Below are 24,258 nucleotides of genomic sequence, written 5' to 3' on the forward strand. Positions count from 1 at the left end.
AGCTTAATTATATAAAAGAACATACAAAAAAAAGTTTTAATTTTGCATAGTGAGAAAGGAGTTTTCTTCCCCGTCGTTGATGACCATTTCACTACAACATGACTGTGTATATTCACTGGCAATGAATATAATGTCTTGTCAGGAGAACATGATTTTGTTGTTATCATGCAATTAATAAAGGCAACAGTAGTATACCGCTGTTCGAAATTCATAAATCGATAGAGAAAAAACAAATCCGGGTTACAAACTAAAACTGAGGGAAACGCATCAAATTCAAGAGAACTACGACACAACAGAAACACAACATTAAAATGTAACACACACAGAAACGAACTATAATATAACAATGGTCATTTCCCTGACTTGGTACAGGGCATTTTAAAATAAAAATGGTGGGTTGAACCTGGTTTTCTGGCATGCCAAACCTCCCGCTTTAATGGCAATGTTGATTATAACATTAAAATGACAATATTACATGACAGGACTACAATACAAATAAATTGGAGAAAATATAGGACAGAGAAACAACTGGATTTAACCAATACGCCTGGGACAAGATCATTATTATTATTTAGAATTTAGAATACTTCATACTTTTGTGAACAGTAAATTTTATAAAATGACTATATAATAGATCTGCATGATTAAACTGAAATGGTGACTAGGTATAGAATAAAAATAAACTATGACGTTCGTTTTGTCCAATGCAATGCTGTAATTAATATATGACGTTCAATACACTGATTTACGTTTTATCTGTGGTTATAAATTTCTGCATCTCAGAAGAATGTAACTACTAAGTACTGCCATTATCACACTAGAAAAACCTGCAACACACATATGTTTAAATGTATATCTAAAGAAGTAAATTAACAACACAAAACAAAAACGAGAAAAATGTTTAAATGTATTTTTAAATGTTAAATGATTCTACTTTTTGCATTATGGAATTTCAGTTTTTGAATTAAGTCTTGTATTTGATAACTTTATCACCATGGAATATGTTTACACTGAAATATTTTTGTTAGGCATCAACTAATGAGATGAGGTTTGATGAATTGAAAATGCCTATGATGAAGATTGTCTTATCTTAAAAACAGCTAATAGTAGCACAATTTTGAAACGCCAGCCCTGTTTACGTATCCAATATCGAGGTTCCTTGATTTTATTTGTCTAAGATAGTACATTCCACATGAGGTAAGAACCTATATAAATAATGGCCCCTCTGAACCCAACCGCTAACAGGGTATTATTTATATATATTAACATATGACATTCGCTTATCACAATGCTAGAAAGGTCAAAATTAAAAAGACTTCAAATTATGCTCTATATCTGACACCATGTTAAAAACAAGTCATCACTTATATGATATATATTCTGTTAAATTTACGCAAAATTAATGAATACGATTTCAAGTCCCTCATGTTATACTGGCATATACGATTCTGCTTAATTATAGATCAGCCATGTTTTTTTATTCCTGTACCAGGTCAGGAGTATTGCAGTTGTTATCAAAACGTTCGTTTCTATGTATTTTGGGGTTTGTTTTTGTTGCACTTCAGTGTTCATGTTGTTCTGTTGTTTTCTTTTATAGTTGATGTGTTTCCCTCGGTTTTAGTTTGTATTCCGTATTTGTTTTCTCTGAATCAATTTATGACTTTTAAACAGCGGTATACTACTGTTGCATTCATTGTACAAAACATTATCATAATCAATCTATTTTATTAAAGATATGTTTCCCTACAAATGTTGTTGAACTATCCATTTGCTACAATTGCAATTGTGTCAAAATTTGAACAACATTTAGTCATTGTTTAATAACCAACCACAATCATGTGTCCTATTTCGAAATAACATAGGGAACAAATCATAAAGAATATGTGCATCGTTATCTTATCCGAATATGATCATTTAATGAAGTTTGCCAAATATTTAAACAATAATTAATATAGTCTTAAATGTTTGATATTGTTTGGTTTTATGGACTTCCTTTTTAATTTTGAATTTACATTGGAGTTCGGTATTTTTGTTCATTATTTTTCTCCACATCTAATACATATATGATATTATTGTATAGCAATATAATATTTCCCACAGAACGTAACCAAAAGTTAGCGTGCAATAAATTCTAATATTGCACTAGTGCAATAAATCTTCAAAATTCATGACGTCATCAACGATCAAATCTTAGTTTAAACCAGTTTTTACTTTTAAATATTATATTGCTATACAATAAAAGGGTTATTGCATGAATATTGGGGAATATTGTGCCTCGTAGAACATATATTCATAAAATTCTACTCGGGACAATATTCCCCAATATTCATGCAATAACCCTATATTATATAAAGATTTTTAGGTTTACATGCAAAATTTGCAAATTGAATATTTCTTGAAATACGTTAAACCTACCTATATTTAAGCTGGCTGCCTTATCCGTAGGCGCTGCACCCGAATTGTGTTCTACAAAACGATAAATGTTTATATCATTAATTTATTTTGAATGAAAAAATTATTTTATTTATTATTATTACTTTTACTGTTTAGGGATAATTCGCGATTTTTCACTTTTCATCTTATTATGTTCAAAATACCATAAAAACATATTCACCAAGTTTTATTTTGATATGAAAAGTAATAAAGAAGAAAATTGGGAATTATTAATTTTATTTCTTCAAACTTTCTGACTTATGTGACGTAGTTTAAGTCTTTTTGCATGCCGGGAGTGAAATTAACCTCATTTAAGTCTTGTTCGTTAACCATCTAATAACGCTATTTAAAGCGCATCGACGACTTTTGGTGTAGCTATTAACCAACGAAAAGTAAATGATAGCCATGCAACTTTTAAAATTAGATTGTAGGATATATGTGTGGATTTTTTATACGAATTTTAGTAATTAAAGAAAAATAATATAATAGAAATTTTTATGATTTTTTTCTACAAATACTTTAAACAAACATATGAAACTGACATGATCGATAGTGTATTAAAAAATACATGTTGTATTCTGAACTTTTTGCATTATGTAATTATGTAATTCTAATCTTTTGATCTTCATTCAGTGACATCTAGGCGTCACGGTTCACCATTTCTGGCGTGAACAACATTTCGTATGAATGATATACGGGAGTCGGTTATAGTTTTAGACACAGAAATGTAAGAAAAAGAATTGAAATTAATTTACGGGAGTAATAAGGTCGCACAAAAACTGGCTTTTTGTTTTGTTCACGCATCGTTGACAATATAATGGAATTTGATGCGACTGTCATACAAGTGAGAGGTTTAGCTAGCTATAAAACCAGGTTCAATCCACCATTTTCTACATACGAAAATGCCTGTACCAAGTCAGGAATATGACAGTTGTTATCCATTCGTTCGATGTGTTTGAGCTTTTGATTTTGCCATTTGATTGTGGACTTTCCTTTTTGAATTTTCCTCGGAGTTCAGTATTTTTGTGATTTTACTTTTTATCTGTTATCAAATGTAAAAGATACGTGTTTTAATTGAGTTTGATAATAATATTATCTTCTCTCCTCGTGTTTGTTTTGACGCTGGAAAAGTTGAAAACATGAAGACAGATGAAATATCATCTTGTATTTTTCAACAAAAAATGAAATGGGTTAATCAGCCATAATGATTCCTATTTCCTATTTACTCATTGGTTGTCTCCAGTAGTTCTTTGACATTTTTGAAATTAAAATCGGGAAAGTCTCGACATAGGAAGTACACACTTTTTGAATGTTAGTGACTGTCTATTGATGTCTTTCGTATTGTTTTGTGTCGTTTGATTGCTATCAGTCTATTCAATGATTTCCCTTAAATGTCATGTGATATTGATAGTCTTATTCACCATTAATTCCTTTTATTGTAAACATGGAAAAGGTTCCACTGACAGTGCCAGCAGCTGTTAATATATGCTGCTTATTTGGACTATGTTCAGCAGGAATGTATCTGAAATGATAAATTTCTTTAATTTAGAAATATCCATATAATAACATAAACAATACCAATGTGTCTGCACAAGATGGTCATTTCGACAATCGTTGCATTTTTGGTAATGCTCGAGATCAACATATTTAAAAATACAAAGCTGTATTGTTTGAAATAATATCTAACCTATATAACGACAATGCAGTTGTTAATTTATTTTCATGGCCAATAAGATATGGAGGTTTGTTTTTTTCAAGAATTTCCGAAATGTGTTTTTCTTTCTATATACAATGCATGATAATATTTAATGAGTTTACAGCTTCCGCCAAGAAGAATATAAATATCTGAAAACGCTGGGATCTACATCACAAAAGAGGATATAAAAAGTATAGCAAATTGATGGAACGTTAACACTGTCTGGTAGAGGTTGATCAAATCATTTCGAAACCGAAGAATGGACTACTGAGCTGATGATACCCTTGGAACTCCACAATCCATCAGCAGCATACATCGATCCAGTGCTTCAAAATGAAGGGAAAAAAAACACTTTATAAATATAGTGCATTAAAGCGTTTTTCTCAATTTAAAGTCACTAGGAACGCTTAAAACCAAACGTTTAAAGGCCTGGAATGTATTAATACCTGAACACGGGAGGAGCTGTATGACCAGAATAGACATCAAAAGCATAGCCGAATTAACTTAGGTCTGGTGGGGTTGGAATCTTAGTTTCCCCAAAATTATCTAAAATTAACGCAAAAATTTAAAAAAAAAACCACAGTTGGCTTCAGATTTTTTCCCAAAACGATTTTTTAAAAATCTGTCAGATGAAAGACATCCAGACCAAGGGGATAGTTTGGATATTGGAAATTCCTTTCTTTAAATTATTTTTAAATAGACTTTTATAAGAAATTTATGAATTATGTTTGCCTTTTTAAGTCCTGAAGAACAGTACTAATAAGTAAGTCATAAGGCTTTTTGGAGCCAATGATTTAATATCAATACAATCAGAATTAGTTTGGTTCATTGCATTAAAAAAGCAGTTACTCGCTTTACTATGGGTTTTTTTTTTTGTTGCTTAATCAGTCTCGTTTTAAAACAAACCTTATGTCCTCGGGATCCATTCCACTTAACATTCTTCTTTCATAAAGCTCTTCCCATTTGTTATCGGTTTCTTGAACACCGTTCCATATACTTTGAAATTCTGGCTTAGAGGCATCTCCTGTTATTTTATAAATAAATATACTACCAGGTCGTTCATTTCCAATGAATAATAAAACTGCATTGCCTATATGAGCAGCTGCAAGACTTTCACTCTCGGGACCCTTCAAAATAATGTCAGTTAAGTATATCAAATGTATAACGAGTATAATTTTTATCGTTGTCAGAATATATTAGCCAGAACCGCTTGAATCGAAAACCCTAAACGTGCATTAGTACTCGAGGTGCTAAGACCAATGCGTTACTTGGATTATAATTTTTTTTTAATTATCTGGAAATAGATACGTTCGTTGTAGTTTATATTTGCTTTTATTTCACTAAAGTATCTGACCTATCTCAATACTTATTTTGTTCATTTTTGCAGAACTGGGTCGATACCGCCGCTGGTGGTCTATCAGTCCGCAATGGTATCATCAGCTCAGTATATAAATCATAAGTAAATTTGTTGCACGACCGTACATCTCCAATAATTACACATTATAAAAAATACTGAATAAGTTTCCTATCATGATTTTCTTGATAGAGGGTTACTGCTCACAAGGAAGCTATTAAACCAAGAGTTCCAAATGGTGAAGTTGAAATCGTCCCTTCGTAAATTTTACGGACGCCATCACGATTTGGTTGACCGTTATGGAATAACCGTTTCACAAATGATATCGGATATGTTCCTTACGTCGTAACTACAATCCCCTTCCCTTTCATAAATGTGACCTACCGAATTAGACTATTTACCGGATTTGTAATCACATAAGCAACACGACGGGTGCCACATATGGAGCAAGATCTGCTTACCCTTCCGGAGCACCTGAGATCACCCCTAGTTTTTGGTGGGGTTCGTGTTGTTTATTCTTTAGTTTTCTATGTTGTGTCATGTGTACTATTGTTTTTCTGTTTGTCTTTTTCATTTTTAGCCATGGCGTTGTCAGTTTGTTTTAGATTTATGAGTTTGACTGTCCCTTTGGTATCTTTCGTCCCTCTTTTTTTAATCATAATGATTTGTGATTTTTAAATTCTAAAGTATGTTTTCTTCAATTGCTGGGTAGAAGCTGATGGAAAAAGTAGCTTCTTAAACTGATTTAAAAAATATCTACGGAAAAAAATTACTATTATACCTTATCGTCCGACCTAGTGTCAAATGTCTGGTTGACTGTTTTAGTTCCATTCCCGGCATTATTGTTAAACAACAGAGGTATGTATTGTTGCTGAAGCTTTTCAAATTGGTCTCCACTATCGTACACGAGCTCCATTGTTTCTAGTTTTCTAATGGAGAAACCTCTTCCTCCAAACGCATATAAATCGTCATATGTTCCATTTTCATTTCTACCATTCATATTGGTTATTTTTAACCGACCTAAAATTTAAAAAAAACCAGCGATTGAGCATGTATATGCTTAAATCTTCTGGTTGATACGAAATGTCAGGGATTACACCTCATATCATGATTTCCTTAAACATTAATTACTGTAAACACAGAGGCTACTCAACCAAGCGATACATATTTCAAAGTTATTTCTAAATTTTGACCGATGCCATCATGTTCTAATTGACCGTTATAAAACGTACGAGTCATAGATGACCTCGGATACGTAACACTTGTCGGTACCATCATTCCGTTCTCTTTCCATGATTGGAACTCAACTGAATGCGACTTGTCAACGAATGTTTACTTGCAACGAGTCGCATGTCGATTACCATTAGTGAAGACGGAACAGCTCGTTGAGTTCATTTATTTCTGGAACACTTGTCAATATCGGTGGATATCGGTGAGAATCGTCTTGTTTTAAAGAATATAGAAAATATAGAAGCGTTTTTTATCACTTTAGGATATGACAATAATGTTTGACTGACCACTGGTATTACTTGACTTATTTTACTTGACTGGGTGGGGTTTAACCGGTTCACTTATTTAAGACCAATCCATCTATAGACAGGTGTATCGGGATAAACTCATCAATAAAGTGTACAGTTATTCGTCCCATATTGGATTTGCATTTGAGACTAGAGTATAATTCTGTAGTAAAATAACTATAATATATCGTTTGTTTGCAGTTCGTTTGTATTAATTCTTGGACAGAGTATTTAAGGATAGACATAGTTGAACAATGATAAGTTGGTAAAAGCTTATGTGTATCAAGAATTTTTATTTTTATTTTACCTAGCATGTTATCGTTTTGAAAAGTTGTAGAAAGGTTGTGATCAGCAGCCCATTTAACAATCGAAGAATTTTCTGAAAAAAAATAGTACAATTAAATAATAAGTATTTGTTTTACTTGATAAAAGCATGTTAAACTTTATCAGTATAATTACAGATTATTAGCTACATAGTGTGCTAGTGACCTAATACGGTATATATTGGATCAGTAAATTTCATAAGGGGTGAGAGCGAAGCTCGAATCCCCATATGAAATTTACTGACCCCATACTTACCGTATTAGGTCACTAGCACACTATGTAACGAATTTATCTTACCGACTATCTTAACGTGTGAAATTTAGACTAGTGACCTATCAAAATGAGTCTTCAATACTATTAGCATTAAAAAACTACTTCCATTGATCCTACAAAAACAGAAACCAACAATAACAACTTGTCAGGTTTAAATGTGTTTTATGAATTTATTTCAATCATAATCATCAATTTCTTCGTCTGTTCAAACCTTTATGATTTTTTCTCAGTACCGTTTTGTTTTAATAAAGGGACGTAACACCACTACTAACTGTGTATGAAATAAGCCCCGCCTCCCTACTACCTTGTATGGAATATAAAGGGACGAAACACCACTATTAACCGTGTATGAGATAAGCCCCGCCTCCATACTAACCTAATATCAAATATACACGGTCTCCACGAGGGCACTTTTAACCAATCACATTGCTAGAAATGTATAGGAGGTAAGATAATATCAAACTTTTTTTATCGTTCGTCAACTTGAAAATAAAATTGAACAAAGTCTTTCATAAAACCGTCACCCCTCATAACTTCTCATTAACTAAACTATAATAAACAGTGTTTATAATAAATTATCATTGTGAAAGCAAAGTTGATCTCACATGGATTTGGCTATTTTTCTAGGTCCTTTTTAAGTCTCATAGCCCTTCTTGTACATCTTTTGCAAGTGTTCGGCATATACATGATTAAGGTATCCTCGGAAAAGGGCTTCGAACGCATGATAAAGTGTTGTTTTAATTTTTTGATACCTGATAAGACAACATCTCGAACACGTTCTTCTTCGTTAAATCCTCCCCAGTCTGAGTAATCTTTAGAGTCACCCTCATTAGATGTCACGAGGTAACCTTTTTCCGCCACATATATCACTTGCATAGTATCAGGTTGATACATGCCATAGATTGGCCAGGATCTCATATTTATACCTCCTAAAGAAGAGAAATCATACGTTGTTTCGTTTTCAATTATACAATCAAAGATTGAAATGTTTTATTTAAACTTAAAAAATCATTTAAAGATATATTCTCAAATAATGTGTTTAAATATACAACGAAAAAATGGCGACAAGAACCTAAAGAAATATCGAGAACATGTATAGTAATATATTGCATACCATCTTTGTCACTTGGATCCATCATAAGCTCTCCCCATGACTTGTAACCTAATGGTAATATATTTTCTATAGTTTCTGAAGCAATATCTACGACAGCAATTGCATTATTCTCCTAAAAAATAATCCAACAAATCATTATTGAAGCAATGAAATACTCAAGCCTTAAAAAGACCGTATAAATCCTTACTCACAAAATGTATTTATTTTTAAACGACCAACAAATTGCCGATCTTTTAAAAGATATATACAATCAATTCAGTATCCCGATGCTTTTCAAAGATATATACAATCAATTCAATATCCCGATACTTTTCAAAGATATATACAATCAATTCATTATCCCGATGCTTTTCAAAGGTATATACAATCAATTCAATATCCCGATTCTTTTAAAAGATATATACAATCAATTCAATATCCCGATGCTTTTCAAAGATATATACAATCAATTCAATATCCCGATGCTTTTCAAAGATATATACAATCAATTCAATATCCCGATGCTTTTCAAAGATATATACAATCAATTCAATATCCCGATTCTTTTCAAAGATATATACAATCAATTCAATATCCCGATGCTTTTCAAAGATATATACAATCAATTCAAAATCCCGATTCTTTTCAAAAATATATACAATCAATTCAATATCCCGATTCTTTTCAAAAATATATACAATCAATTCAATATCCCGATGCTTTTCAAAGATATATACAATCAATTCAATATCCCGATGCTTTTCAAAGATATATACAATCAATTCAAAATCCCGATTCTTTTCAAAAATATATACAATCAATTCAATATCCCGATTCTTTTCAAAAATATATACAATCAATTCATTATCCCGATGCTTTTCAAAAATATATACAATCAATTCAATATCCCGATTCTTTTCAAAAATATATACAATCAATTCAATATCCCGATGCTTTTCAAAGATATATACAATCAATTCAAAATCCCGATTCTTTTCAAAAATATATACAATCAATTCAATATCCCGATTCTTTTCAAAAATATATACAATCAATTCAATATCCCGATTCTTTTCAAAGATATATACAATCAATTCAATATCCCGATGCTTTTCAAAGATATATACAATCAATTCAAAATCCCGATTCTTTTCAAAAATATATACAATCAATTCAATATCCCGATTCTTTTCAAAAATATATACAATCAATTCAATATCCCGATTCTTTTCAAAAACTGCACACTTCAATGGATAAAAATTAGGTCAACGGTAGTGCCTTTGCGTTTTTTATATTTTTTATCTGGTTTTCCCATCGTGTTATAAAAGGACGCTTGAACCATTTGATATTTTTTACTTGCCTTTCTGAAGCATTATGTTGTCAATGTTTTCCGCTGTCTGTCTTTGGCTTTGTTTGTATTCGGCATTGATTGCCATGCCACGGACCGTGTCCGATGTATTCTCTTTAATGTTGCAATGATCGGACAAGATGTCTTAGTCGTCGACCCCCCCCCCCCCCCCCCGGTTGAAATTGGTGACGGCACGATGCCTTTGTTTATTTAATATCCCATATTTGATAATTAAATAATAAAATGTAGCAAAAAATGGGCAGACATTTTTTTTAATCCGGAGTTACAAATATAACACTAGTATAATATATAAAATCTATTAAAATAATAACCTGAAGACAAATGTAAGCTTTTGAATAATCTTTGTTACATGGTATATATTCTGGTCACATGAAGACAAATGTATGCGTTTGAATAATCTTTGTTACATGGTATATATTCTAGTTACCTGAAGACAAATGTAAGTTTTTGAATAATCTTTGTTACATGGTATATATTCTAGTTAGCTGAAGACAAATGTAAGTTTTTGAATAATCTTTGTTACATGGTATATATTCTAGTTACCTGAAGACAAATGTAAGCTTTGGAATAATCCTTGTTATATGCTATATATTCTAGTTACCTGAAGACAAATGTAAGCTTTGGAATAATCCTTGTTATATGCTATATATTCAGGTTCTACATCATTGGAAAAGTTGTTGTTATTTGCTCTATGTATAAAACGCAATCCCTTGGATTCCAAATCTGACCATCTGTCAAACAGTCGTCAAATATTAACATCAATGACATGCTAATTTTGGCGAGATGTTTTCTTAAAATAACATTTATTTTCTTTGTTTTATTGAGTATTATCTGGTATTAACACTAAATTTAGGGGTTTTTTTTCAACAATTATTTGTTTAACGGACTATTATCTAGCATTAACCTGAATTTAGATTTATTTTCTCAATTCTTTGTTAAAGGGAATATCGTCATAAATATGCATGAACTATTTACAACTGGACGTTAAGCAACCAACCATCATTCAATTAATTATTTAATGGAAAATTATCTTGCATAAACACCAAATTTAGATTAATTCGTCCCAATTATTGGTTTAAGGAGGTATAATCTTGCACTAATAATAATAATAAAATGCACACAAATAGACAATTGACTTTGCATAATTACTTTGAATTGAATTCTGTGAAGTCCAACTTTTTATATGTTACTTCGTTATTTTCAATTTTAATTATCCCGACTCCACCTTCTGGATCTACAATTTTACCATTATCTTGATAGGCCTCGGCTTCTACAGCAACCAATATTGTCATGCAATCTTTCGAAGGGTAGACCATATCGGGTAATGATCCAACTTAAAAAATAATGAACAAGCAAGTATATAGTGTGCGTTAAAAATAATGTACATTTATTATAGTTCAGCCTAGAATATGAAAATGTTTCAGACGTAAAGCGGCGAAATTAAAAAGGTCATAATGTAAAATATACTTAATAAATGAAAAACGCATCTTACCATATTTGAAGTTTCCCAATTTCTAGTTTTGGCTACATATTTGTAGAAATCTATAATATTTAAAATGTAAGCATAACATTGAAATTTTGCGGAGTTTACTGAAAAAATTCCATTTCGGGAGCAACAATAGAGATTTCTAAGACAAAAATCTGAGATAAGGCAGTTTCGTGTTCGGCACCAGACCAGAACTTGATTTTTAAGTTATATTTCAAAGTCATTATCGTTGCGAACAGATACACTTGTCTTCAGTTTTTACAAATGTGACAACATTTTTGTTATTGAAAATTAAAATAACAAAAAATGCGAATTCAAAGGCAAATTCAAAACGGAAAGTCCTTTATCGAATGGCAAAATCAAAATGCATAAACACACAAAACAAATGGAAAAACAACTGTCATATTCCTGACTTTGGTACAGACTTGACTTATTTAGAAAATGGTGGATTAATCCTTTTTGACAGCTAGCTAAGCCTCTCACTTGAATGACTGTCGCAAACAATTTCATATTCTTAATGGGTTTTTTAAGGATTTAAAAAATTCTCATTTTAACAGAATTTGTATTATAAATGGCTTCAGAAACGTTGTGACAACATTTTGAATAATTTCAATCTTTTACAAAAATAATATGCAATTGAAATTTTTTTTCCAATGAAATTATTGGAGCTGCACGGTGCGTTTCTATTGTTGCTGAGTATACACATTTGCAAACAATAATAAATCGAAATAGTTAATAGAAAGAAGAAGCAAAACACTTGTGCGTTTGCTTTTAATAAATATTGTCTGTTTTCTTTTAAGTAATACTGTTAATTCAAACTAACTTTCTAATATTCTTGTTGTGTCATACTTAGCACAAGTACAGATATATTAATCGTTAAAACCATTGAATAATATTCACCTGTTATGTTATATTTTTCGACCATAAGCTCTGATGTTGAGAAATTTCTGTATACAACAACACGCCCTTCCTCTTTAAACAAAATATTATGCATGGAAACGAAAATGTATCCACCACAATATTCAATATCTGTTAGATCCACATGATCAATCTCCATATGATGAAGGATCTTCGGAGATGTGACGTTTTTTACATCAATAACATGCAGAATATTTCCACCTAAAAGAATTACGTATATATGTCACTTTCATTTTGGGAATAAACACATTTTGTCACCCTTAAGTAATCTTCAAATCTGTAATTCTTGAATTGGGATATATATTTTGACTTAGTCGCTAAAAAGACTTGTGCGGGCAGATCCAGAATTTTGAGAGTGGATGTAATTTTATATAAAAACAGATATTAAAGGTCGATTTTGTGCTAAAAAGATTACATATTTTTCAAATCAAACGGCTCTACTCCCCCTCTGAATCACAACTGAATGTTTTGACTGAATTCTGTAAACTTCCGAGACTAATACCAATATAATATTTGTGTTTATCAAGATTGTCATATTAAAGTGGTACCTACCTACCCAATTCTCAGTTTCATTCCTTTTTAGATACGGATTTGATAAAATTAAAGGAAAAAGGAATTTAAATTTTTTCATGTATCATAGCCAACAGCATAGAACTGTTGTTCCGGTTGCAAGCATGGCAACACGCATAATTTTGGAGCTCCCGGAAAAGTGAGTTTTCAGTAATATTTAGCTTGTTTTGAATGTAGAAAATTGTTAGAGAATTAAATAAGGAATACTTTATCCTGAACATTAACGAAAACAGTTAAATAATGGCCAAAGCTTTACTTTGTTAGAGATAACGTTAGTCGCTAAAAAGTTTCCGGTCACATAACAAGATCGCTACGTCGTCATAGAGGAATACGTTAGACACCATTGTTTAACCTCCTCAAATATACAAGATGGCTCTAAACAAAAAATCGCTGGTCGAGGAAAGTAAGAAAGCAATGTAACAATCCGATAATGATTCAAATATGAATAAAATCTTAATGATACTTGAAAGAATAGATATGCGGCAACAGAAATTAGAGGATAAGCTCTCTAAGATAGATGAAATGAGTGACTCGCTTAGTCAAATATGTAACAAAATCACCGAAATTGAAACATCGATATTAAATTTAGTCAAAAGAAATTCACTTATTGAAAAAAGTGTGGAAAACATAGGAGGGTTGCTTGACACTGCCGTTGAAAGGTGTACGAGCAAAAAAAGAAATCGAGAATATGAAGAGAAGAAACACAGAAATTGAAAGGCAAATAGAAAATGACAATCTGAAAGAAAATTTTAAGCTAATAGAACAAAGCCTTCTAGATTTAAGGTGCAGATCAATGAAAAACAATCTAATTTTCTCAGGGCTAGGTTTTCAACAAAATGAAAACTGTGAAGAAAAGCTTCGACGCTTTATGCACAACGAACTCGGAATAGAATTTCATGTAGAACTTGGAAATGTCCATAGATTTGGCAAGCCAGGACTTAATGGCACAAAGCCTATTGTGGCAAGGTTTTTTTATACAGAAAAGAACTAGAAGCGGTGCTTAAAAACACAAACAAATTAAAAGGAAAGAGCTTTGGAGTTAATGAACAATTCCCAGAAGAGATTGATACTGGGCGGAAAAAATTGTACCCGGTTCTTAAAAAAGCTAGACAAGAAGGGAAACAAGTTAAATTGGTCCGAGACAAACTATTTATTAATGGAAAACAATATCAAAGTACAGAAGAAGAACAGAATATAGCATCTGAATAAATAGGGGCCCTACTGAAAAACAATCAAAAGCAAAGTGGTGCAAGTCCTCCAATATCACCTAGACCGTTTAAACGAACGCGTACACAATCTTCCGATACAAACTATGAAGAAAACGAATATGTGTAGGACAACGCCGCTACAAGAGTTAAGGTTACTTCTGAACTTTTAAACGATGAACCTGAGGGGCTAAAATTGTCTTGTATTAATGTGTGTGGCTTAAAATCTAGATTGATTATCCCCGAATTCATTGAAACTATTCAAAAATACGATATTCTGGTATGTATTGAATCAGAAATTGATGACTTTGATATGCTATCTTTGCCCGATGGGTATCTTTCTTTTTCAAAATGGAGAAAATGTTTCAAGAAAAAATCTGGTGGCATCTCGGTCATTTACAGTAAATTAATAGAAAGAAATATCAAGTTCATCAAAACCGACTGTGAATTTGTTCAATGGATGCAACTAAAAAATATTTCAAACCAATCAAACATGTCTATCGGATGTGTTTATATACCACCAGAAAATAGCAGATATGCATCAAAAGATGCTTTTGAGGAAATAGAAAGGGAGATGGTAACACCGAGGGATGATGAACAGTTGTGTTCATTAATTGGTGATTTTAATGCCAGAACTGGAACCCTTTTGGATTTTGTCGTTCCAGATGAAAATTTGGTAGAGGTTTTAGACGAAAATTTAAACGATGAAATAACCGATTTTTTATATGATTACCAAAATTTAATTTCATTAAAGATTCCACTAAAAAGATGTTCAGAAGACAAAAATGCGTCCAATCACTCAGGGTTATAAATTAGTAGAGTTTTGTAAGAGAAATAATTTGTATATTACAGGGGGTAGGACTGGATCGGATAAGGGTATAAGTAAGGCTACTACGACAGACAACAGTTTAATTGACTATTTTATTGTCTCGTCAAATCTTTTTAAGCATATTGAAGAGTACGAGATTATTCCTTTTGATGCATTATTCTCAGATGTGCATAACCGCATTCAAACTCACAACAGAGGTCACTAATATAGAAAAAGAAAAAAAATCACATAAAAGGAAGTCAATAAAATGGATTGAAAGGGATAAACAAAGGCAACAGTAGTATACCGCTGTTCAAACTCATAAATCCATGGACAAAAAACAAAATCGGGGTAACAAACTAAAACTGAGGGAAACGCATAAATATAAGAGGAGAACAACGACACAACACTACAATGTAACACATACAGAAACGGACCAAGCATCACACACAGAAACGGACCAAGCATAAACACAAGTTCATCGAAAATATAAGAAAGAACGAGGAAAAAGTCCTTGATTTGTGTAATGAAATAGAATCCTTCAAAAAAGATAATCATGATATAAACAGAGTTATAACTATTTTAACAAATTTTTACTCGCAGGCAGCTAAGAATTCTTTTGGAACCTTTGCTAATAAAAATCCGATTAAAAAAACTCATGGGGCCAAAATTAGGAATAAACCATGGTTTAATGTATCATGTAAGCTGAAAAGAAAACAATTTCACTCGGCAAAATATAAATATAAAAAAACAGAAAAGTATAAATAATAAGAAGTCACTGAAAAGAGCAAGTAAGGAATACAAAAAAGAAATAAACAAATGTTTTCAAAATTATCAGTTGAAGACAGAAAAAGAGCTTCGTAATATATCAACAAATAACCCGAAAGAATTTTGGAAAGTTTTAAATAGATTCTCTCCGAAACAAAAAAAGAAAAGTCCAATTTCACTAGAAGTAATGTATGCTCATTTTAAGAAGCTTAACGAAAGTGTGGCACATGAGGAGGAAGAGTTTCAATTACCTAACCTAGTAATGAGTTCGTCAAAATGAGTTCGACAAAATTTTAAATGGGCCTATTACCGAGGAAGAAATTATCAAAGTGATTACAAATTTAAAAAATAACAAAGCCGCGGGATATGATGGAATAAGAAACGAGTTTATTAAAAAATTCCATGTTATTATGTTTACCTCTTTACGTGAAATTGTTCAATTTTGTATTCGACACAGGGATTATACCCGAAATCTGGTCAATGGGAATAATTAATTCCATTTATAAGCATAAGCGATCTCTTAAGAAGTAGAATTACTCTCAAAATGCCAAGCGGGATTTAGGAAAGGGTACTCCACACTTGCTAATATATTTAGTTTATAATGTTTGATTCAACTTTATTTACTCTCTGGAAAGCGTTTATTCTGTACATTTGTAGATTTCAAGAAAGCCTTTGATACTGTGTGGAGGATAGGACTGTGGCAAAAGCTTATTTCTAGTAACATAACAGGCAAAATATTTAACTCTATTTATAACCTTCATTCTAATGTCAAATCATGTGTAAGAAATAACTCGAGTTGTTCAAATTTCTTTCTGTGCGAAGTTGGAGTTAGGCAAGGTGAAAACTTATCACCCTTTCTTTTTTTCTCTTTTCCTTAATGAGCTTGAAAACTATTTTATTCAGCATGATATAACAGGTTTAGAAAAGGTAAATGAATACTGTCTATGAACTAGGCATTTATATTCGAATTTTCGCTGATGATACAATATTATTGGCAGAATCAGCTAACGATTTACAAATAATGTTAAACAAGTTTGATGAATACTGACTGGAAACTAAATGTAAACATTGATAAGACAAACGTAATGGTGTTTGAGAAGGCAAAGCGTAAAAGAAATATGAGATTCATACTAAGGGGCGAGGAGTTACAGCTCACCGACAGTTATAATTACCTGGGATTATTAATAAGATACAATTGTAATTTTAATTTATCAAAGAAAAAACTTGTTGAACAATCACAAAAAGCACTGTATGCATTATACTATAAGTTAAGAAATGTAAACATCCCTTCAGATCTTCAGTTTCGACTATTTGATTGTATGGTCGTTCCAATTTTACTTTATAGGTCGGAAATCTGGGGTCATGAAAATGTTGATATGATTGAAAAGGTGCACTTAAGTTTCCTAAAAAGAGTCTTGAAGGTTAGATCAAGAACAAGCAGTAGTAACAAATTATCTGGGATCTTGTATCAGTTAATGTTTAACTTACATAACTCAGGCCAATACTCATTTAAATGGTTATCTTCCCTGAAACAAATTTTAGATGATGCAGGATTTTCTTTTTCTGAAATGCGCAGGGTGATATCAAAAGTTCGGATATTAAAAAAGAAATAAAACAGAGATTGGTAGACCAATTCGGACAGAGTCTATCTGCTGATATGACAAACTCATCTAGAGGTGTGTTTTATGCTTCATACAAAACAATGTTTTGTTTAGAGCCATATTTACGCAATCTTAAAGTGGCAGATCGATACATCTACAGTAAATTTAGATGTTCAAATATCAAAATATATGGAAAAATACACCAAGAGAAAATCTTATATGTTGTCTATGCGATACAAATACCATTGGTAACGGATATCATTATTTTTTTGTATGCTCCAATAAACAAATTATGTCTTTAAGGTAGCACAATACAAAGATTTTATAACTCCAACTCCCAAGTTTTAAAATGCTGTAACTTTCTTAATAATGCTTGAAAATTTATAAAAGTGGTAGTTTTGGATAGCTAACAGATCACTCTTTCAAATAAATGCAATGTTAGTATTATGCAACAATTATGTAACCAATTAAAATGTTAACTGTGTCTAAAATATTTTTCACCAAATTTCCACTTTCAAATGAAATTAGCTTCTGCATAGGTATCCCTAGAGGGATGATTTTATTATATGTTATTCCTATGGCCATTATCTACAAAAGGGTGTCTCAGATTTCAGATAGAATGAATAGAACAAATTTTACACCTAATTGAACATTGTCTTCTTTTATGTGGTTAGGATGTTTACACTAATTAGAGATTTATGAGAGAATGGAACACCATAGAGACAATCTGAGACACCCTTTTGAAGCCCATGATGTGTTGATTAGGATTCCGTTAAAATTTTCTGTATAGTTAAAGAGATGATAGAGCTAAATTCATTCAAGTGAACGTACCCAGATTTTGCAACTAATTACATAATAATTGATTACATAATGATTGCAAAATAAAAATATTGCAACCATTTAAAAGAGTAATCTTTTATCTATCTATATATACCTCTTTTATTATTTTCTATGCATACATAAGAAAGTTACAGCATTTTAAAGGTTAGTGATTGGAAGTAAAAAAATCTTTGTATTGTGCTACCTTAAGAGAAAGGTATATACCTACATATTACACAAAAAATCCTTCCCATTTGAAATTTATTGGTCTATTATCACACTGTAACGTGCCAGTGCTAACAAAAGTGTGCATGTTTCTAAGACATATTGAAAAAATATTTTCATAATTCATAGCATGTTACAATAACTTCTAACCACGTTGCAATTAAGAATTTTGCAAACAAATCAACCAAATATATTTCAGTTTTATTGTATGATATCACTTATTTATTTATTGTGTGTCTTGCTTGTAAATGTATACGTATATATGTAATTGTTAATGTATAATTGTTATCCTCTAGTAGCACCATACGTGTGCCTAAGTTGTAATAAATTGTCTTGTCTTGTCTTGTCTTATTAAGGGGGTTAAAGAAGAACGGGCACTTAGGACCAATTTTGACCCAAGAAATGACAACAACTTGGCATAGTTTACAGAAATCAAACATTCCTTACATGGTGCCGTTTACCTTTCATATATCTATCATCATCAATAAAGTAATGTAAATTACTTATTTGGCTACAAGTATGTTGAAAAAAACACATCTTATCACAACATTATTGACAAATTTTGTAATAATTGTATTTGAATGCACCGGGATGTTATGTAATCTGAGTTCAAATTAAACATCAAATGACAAATCCTCAATGAAAATTTGAATTTATTTATTTTTCATTAGTATTTGATCATTATCTATCTATATGATTTGCGTTGAACGGCAACATTTTGATGCAGAAGTAAAGCAACGCCATGTTTTACCTGTTTATTTAAACAAAAATCGTAGTATATTTTAAACTCTGAACCAAACAACCCATTTTGCAAATGATGAGAATTTTGTATAAATATTTTTAAGTACTATTTAAATACAGCATTGTGTCAGTTAGTACGATACATAACAAAACATGGATTACATAAGGCTATCACCATGTAAAATGTAAAAATTGAATCAAGCGTCTTCAAATAATCGCATAGAATCGATGTACAGTGTCATTATTTAAGTGACAATCATGACCTCTGTTATGTAACGAGGAAACAAAAAATGTGAAAAATGTGAAGTAAAGATTAAAAAAAAAGAAGAAGACTTTGGATCAAGCGTCCTCAAATAATAGATCGGAATCGACGCAAAGTATATTTTTCAAATCAATCAAGCGGCCTAATTGTTACTAACCGGCAAGGGCGAAACTCGTTATTATCAAACCTGACCTCTATTATGCTCTTAATCAAACATGGTAAAATTTCAAAATCATTGGTTAAACGACTAACAAGTGTTAACACGAAACCGACATAAGGTATTAAACCACTAATTCGTCCGGGTTCAGAAAGAGCAAGAAAGTAAAATAAGCATATCAAGTAAAAAGTATTAAAAAAAGGGGCGAAAGATACCAAAGGAACATTCAAACTCATATATCGAAAATAAACAGACAACGCCATTGCTAAAAAGAAAGAAGTAGTATACAAAACACATCATAGAAAACTAAAGACTAAGCAAAACGAAACTACCAAAAACTGTGGGTGATCTCAGGTTCTCCAGAATGGTTAGCAACTCCTGATCCACATGTAGCATCCGTCGTGTTACCCGTGTTATTAGAACCCCGGTAACAAGTCTAATTTGGAAGGTCACTTTCGGGAAAAGGGCACGGGGTTGTACTTTCGACATATCTGTGATCATCTGTACATACAGGAGCAAGTTTGGATGCTTTTCGGAACAAATTTTGGGTGACAAATCAAATACTTGTGAACAATCTTGGCAACAAGAGAGTTAATTTAACAGGAAAATATATATAAATCTTGGGTTCATCATGTCTTTCAGTTTAGTTTCATGTTTTATGCTTTATTTGTAACTAATTATATTCATAAAATCCTTATGTAAATGTGTTCTCGAAAATGCGACCCTCAAATCAGTTAAGGTTGTCATTGAGTAAACGTTTTCCCCTTTTAGATATTAAAAATAAAATAAGTGAATAAATGAATAAATAAATAAATAGAAAAAAAAAATATTGAATACGCATGTATACCTACCTACAGCATATACTATGTAATTATCAGGATCATATGTTGTTTGTTCGATGGCTCCACTAGAATACTCGTATAATGGGGTTCCATTTGTGTCATAACTATATGGCAAGTATAATGTAGATAACTTTTCTAAAGTAACTTTATCCTTAAATACCGGTATGGAAGATACACACAAACAAGTAGTAAAAGTGTAAATAATTATTAATTGTGACATTTTGTAATTTTGCTTTGGTAGCTGTCACCACGACAAAATGAAAGACTATATTGAATTATTGTATCTATATATGCATGACTGTACATAAGTGACTTATAGTAAAACTAGATTTAAATACCATTCGTTCTTATTTGTACAGAATTGTTTCACTCATGCCTATAGTTACAGTGTACACGAGGATGGTGATTTATAAGTCTGTCAAGTATACATTAAAAATTGAAGTGGTCAAAAAGTTCTTGTTATATGTCAAGGTTTCTAATGTCGTTTAGAGGTCATATAACACATTTGTTGACTTATGCATGTAATATGAAAAGGAAAACCCCAAAAGTGTATTAGACGTTTCCTTTAGCATCAATTTAAATACAATTTTGAAGTTGTGTCCCTTGCCGGTTTGATAATAACCAATGTCTTGAGAAATCTGAGATTATATTATTTTTTTAAACATGTTAAATGCAAAATTCAATAAATCCACCTCAAAGAATCTCATTCATATTCTTTTCTCTGTTGTCTATTTGTTGCAGAATATAAATTTTAAAAAAACTTCCAAAAATTTGATTTCACTCTCCTTTTATTTTATACAGCAATCTCAAAACGTTACACAACTTTTTATGTTTTTTGTTGTTGACATATATCGATAAAATGTTCTATCTTCTAAATGTCACTCTTCTTGAAGTTGTCTTCATCTGAAAAAAAAATTACATTCATAATCATACATTTAAACTTAATTTGATTTATTCCCATATACTGTAAGTTGTTAGTTTTAAACATAATGACATATCCTCAGTGACTTTTAAACATGCTTTTCTGTCTCATTTTGGTCTCTTGTGGAGACTTGTCTCATTGGCAATAATACCACATCTACTTTTTTTTATATTTGTCTCCTTTTGATATAACAACATATTTGAATAAAACTGGAAAGTATTTTATGAATATAAATATTGATTTTGCTATCAGTAAATTAAAACCAAACTAAACATTATTGTTATACAATATGTATGTTGACCAGTTTTACAAACTGTTGTTACCTATATTTTGGCATTGTACAAGATCATGTTCTTATCCTATGATTAATGGTGGTTTATTCTCTAAATCAATTAGATGTTTACTGATTGATATTTAAGTCTTAGACACATGATTTTTGGTTTTACATTTGGCATGAGTTTTGCTAATTTTTAAATTCTCCTTCAATGGTCTCTGGTGGAGAGTAATGACTCATTGGCAATCATACCACATCTTCTTATTTTTATATTAAACTTTAATATATGTAGCTAAAAATTGGAAGCAATTAATATTTGTAATAAAAACAAATCTTGCAATACAAAATGTAACCACAACTGATCTTTTTACTTACAAAATCGAGCAGTTTTTAAAGTGTTATAACCATAAGAAGTTAGTTGAAACTTTTTATTCATTTATTTATAGGTAACCCATGAAACTTTAACAACTGCAATGTGTTTGGAAAAGCAAGGATTAAAACATTTAGTTTTTTTAAATCTCTCTCCAAATATTACATAAATATAAATATATATTTATACACATACCTACTTTTTTGCCTACAGAAGTCCTTTTTATGAAAATATCCTTTGGTTTTGCTTGGCTTTCCAGAAACTCCTGTAACATAAATGAAATAAAATTAAGTTTTGAATAAGTTCTTTATTAGATGTCATTTTGTACTAATTATGAACATGGTAAAGGTACAAATAGTTTCAATTCACTCTCAATGACAGTGTTTTTCCATACAGGGTTACAGCTAATTTCCTAATGCATGTAGAGCAACACTTTGGTTAGCTTGCTTGCTTTGTTTGTATATTGTACAATCATATTAGGATAACACCCAATTGAATTCAAATATAATATATACAGGTTTAACTATGCCTATATATATATATATATTGTTTAAAGATGTCAATCTTATTCACAAAGCTTGTATAAACAATTATACAAACAAAGCAAGCAAGCCAACCAAAGTTTTACTTTGCAAGCATAAGGAAATCAGCTGTAATACATGCCGGATCATCATGTTCCATCCTTTTAGACATCTCTAAATAAAACACTAGATTCACTATAAATATTTGGTTTATCAAAATGTCAGATTTGTCCATTTTCATAATTTTGTTTTTTATCTCCATTGGACACAGATGATGCCCCCTCTTGCATATGTATAATGTTATAATTAAGGGACATAACTCCAGAACAGTAAAAGTGACCTACCCAAATTTGTACTTGATCTGCATTTAGTGGTTATTATCATGGTGTGTTAGTTTCATAATATTCATGATATTTGGTTAAACAATTTTACCCCATGTCAGATTTGCTTTTTAGAAATGCTTTGTTTTCAGAGATATACGTTTTTTTGTAAGCCAAAAGCTATATTTTACCCCAATGTTCAATTTTCCATACAAGGGGGTTAAATTGCCATAGCTGTATTTTGACCTGATGGTCAATTTTCCATGAGGTTCAAAATACCATATAGGGGCCATCTTGCAATTGTATGTGTTTCTTTTTTTTCCCGCTGTGTATTTACTAGTGTTGATTCATTGATATATACCATGTATACCCCTTATAAGTTATCAGTTGTTTCTCTATTGCATTATATCTTTTTTAATAAATTTTCCTTACTATTTGTAACAGCAGTGAATCCCAAACTCTGTCTCACCAACAAGTCTCAGACAAAAAGCAATTCAGACAGAAAGAACTTTCAAGATGTTTTAGTTGAATGTATAGTAGAAAAGTTCAAATTTCAGTTTGGCAAAGACTGTAACAGCAAAGTTACCTTAATATATAGTAATAAAGTTTCAGCATAAATAATGTATTGAAAGCAAGTTGTCTTACAAAGTACATATATATTCAATACAGTAAGTCTGACAAAGAGCAAAAAACAACGGAAGGCCACGAATTGTTGTCAACACAGCAAAAAAATCTTGCACTATACAAAAAATATACTTACCATTGCTGAATTGTACTTGAAACATTTACCAGGCGTCTTCCCTTGCCATTTTCTTCACCATTTGTGGAATTTTTTAAACATCAATGTACATGTACCTTCCTGCCATAGGGGAGGTCAAATTTGATAACTAGCCTATAGGATAAAAAGAAATCAGTCTGTGTTCATGTGAAAGCCAAAATGAAGATGATAGATATAAGAAGATGTGGTATGAGTACCAATGAGACAACTCTTTATCCAAGTCACAATTTATAAAACATGTAAAAGTAAACCATTAAAGGTCAAAGTACAGTCTTCAATATAGAGCTTTGGCTCACAATGCACAGCAAGCTATAAAGGGCCCAAAAAATTACTACTAGAGTAAAACCATCCAATGAGAATTGCTGCAAGCATTTTTGAGTTTTTGTCCAAAACTGGAAAATCCCCTTTATTTAATGAATAAAACCCCATGCCATAACTCTGAAATGTAAAATCTAAAATTCTAAAATTCTAAAGTTAGCTTCCATCAAAAGATATAAACAATTCACGAAAGTTTCACGAGAACAGCTGCTGAAAGTATTTTTGAGTTATTGTCCAAAAACTGGAAAAATTCCCCTTTTTCTATGAATAAAATCCGGTAACTCAAAAACTCAA

General features: G+C 31.3%; 1 protein-coding gene and 1 long non-coding RNA gene across 2 annotated transcripts; both read right to left on the bottom strand.

The window, feature by feature from the left end:
* Positions 1-594: 594 nt before the first annotated feature.
* Positions 595-20,728, bottom strand: LOC143080826 (mesenchyme-specific cell surface glycoprotein-like). Its single transcript, XM_076256886.1, has 12 exons — positions 20,471-20,728; positions 12,446-12,664; positions 11,209-11,392; positions 10,661-10,790; positions 8,712-8,823; positions 8,350-8,526; positions 7,308-7,379; positions 6,265-6,503; positions 5,036-5,256; positions 3,855-3,955; positions 2,416-2,466; positions 595-827 (listed from the first exon to the last, which is right to left on the bottom strand). Exons 1-12 carry the CDS (start codon positions 20,679-20,681, stop codon positions 763-765), a joined length of 1,782 nt encoding a protein of 593 aa, XP_076113001.1. The 5' UTR covers positions 20,682-20,728; the 3' UTR covers positions 595-762.
* Positions 20,729-21,309: 581 nt separating this feature from the next.
* On the bottom strand, positions 21,310-23,755 carry LOC143078442 (uncharacterized). Its single transcript, XR_012979223.1, has 3 exons — positions 23,629-23,755; positions 22,223-22,292; positions 21,310-21,364 (listed from the first exon to the last, which is right to left on the bottom strand). It is a non-coding gene; the product is annotated as an uncharacterized LOC143078442 (long non-coding RNA).
* Positions 23,756-24,258: the final 503 nt, after the last annotated feature.

The sequence above is a fragment of the Mytilus galloprovincialis genome, chromosome 6 (genome assembly GCF_965363235.1).
Source record: "Mytilus galloprovincialis chromosome 6, xbMytGall1.hap1.1, whole genome shotgun sequence".
In the NCBI taxonomy this organism is placed as follows: domain Eukaryota; kingdom Metazoa; phylum Mollusca; class Bivalvia; order Mytilida; family Mytilidae; genus Mytilus; species Mytilus galloprovincialis.

Bases quoted from the DNA above. Each gene is read 5' to 3' on its own strand.
- LOC143080826 (XM_076256886.1), bottom strand. From the start codon at position 20,681: ATGTCACAATTAATAATTATTTACACTTTTACTACTTGTTTGTGTGTA. The intron at 11,393-12,445 runs GTGAATATTATT...TTATTTTTTAAG, and splicing joins CGAAAAATATAACATAACAG to TTGGATCATTACCCGATATG. The intron at 828-2,415 runs GTAGGTTTAACG...TGTGTGTTGCAG, and splicing joins GGCAGCCAGCTTAAATATAG to GTTTTTCTAGTGTGATAATG.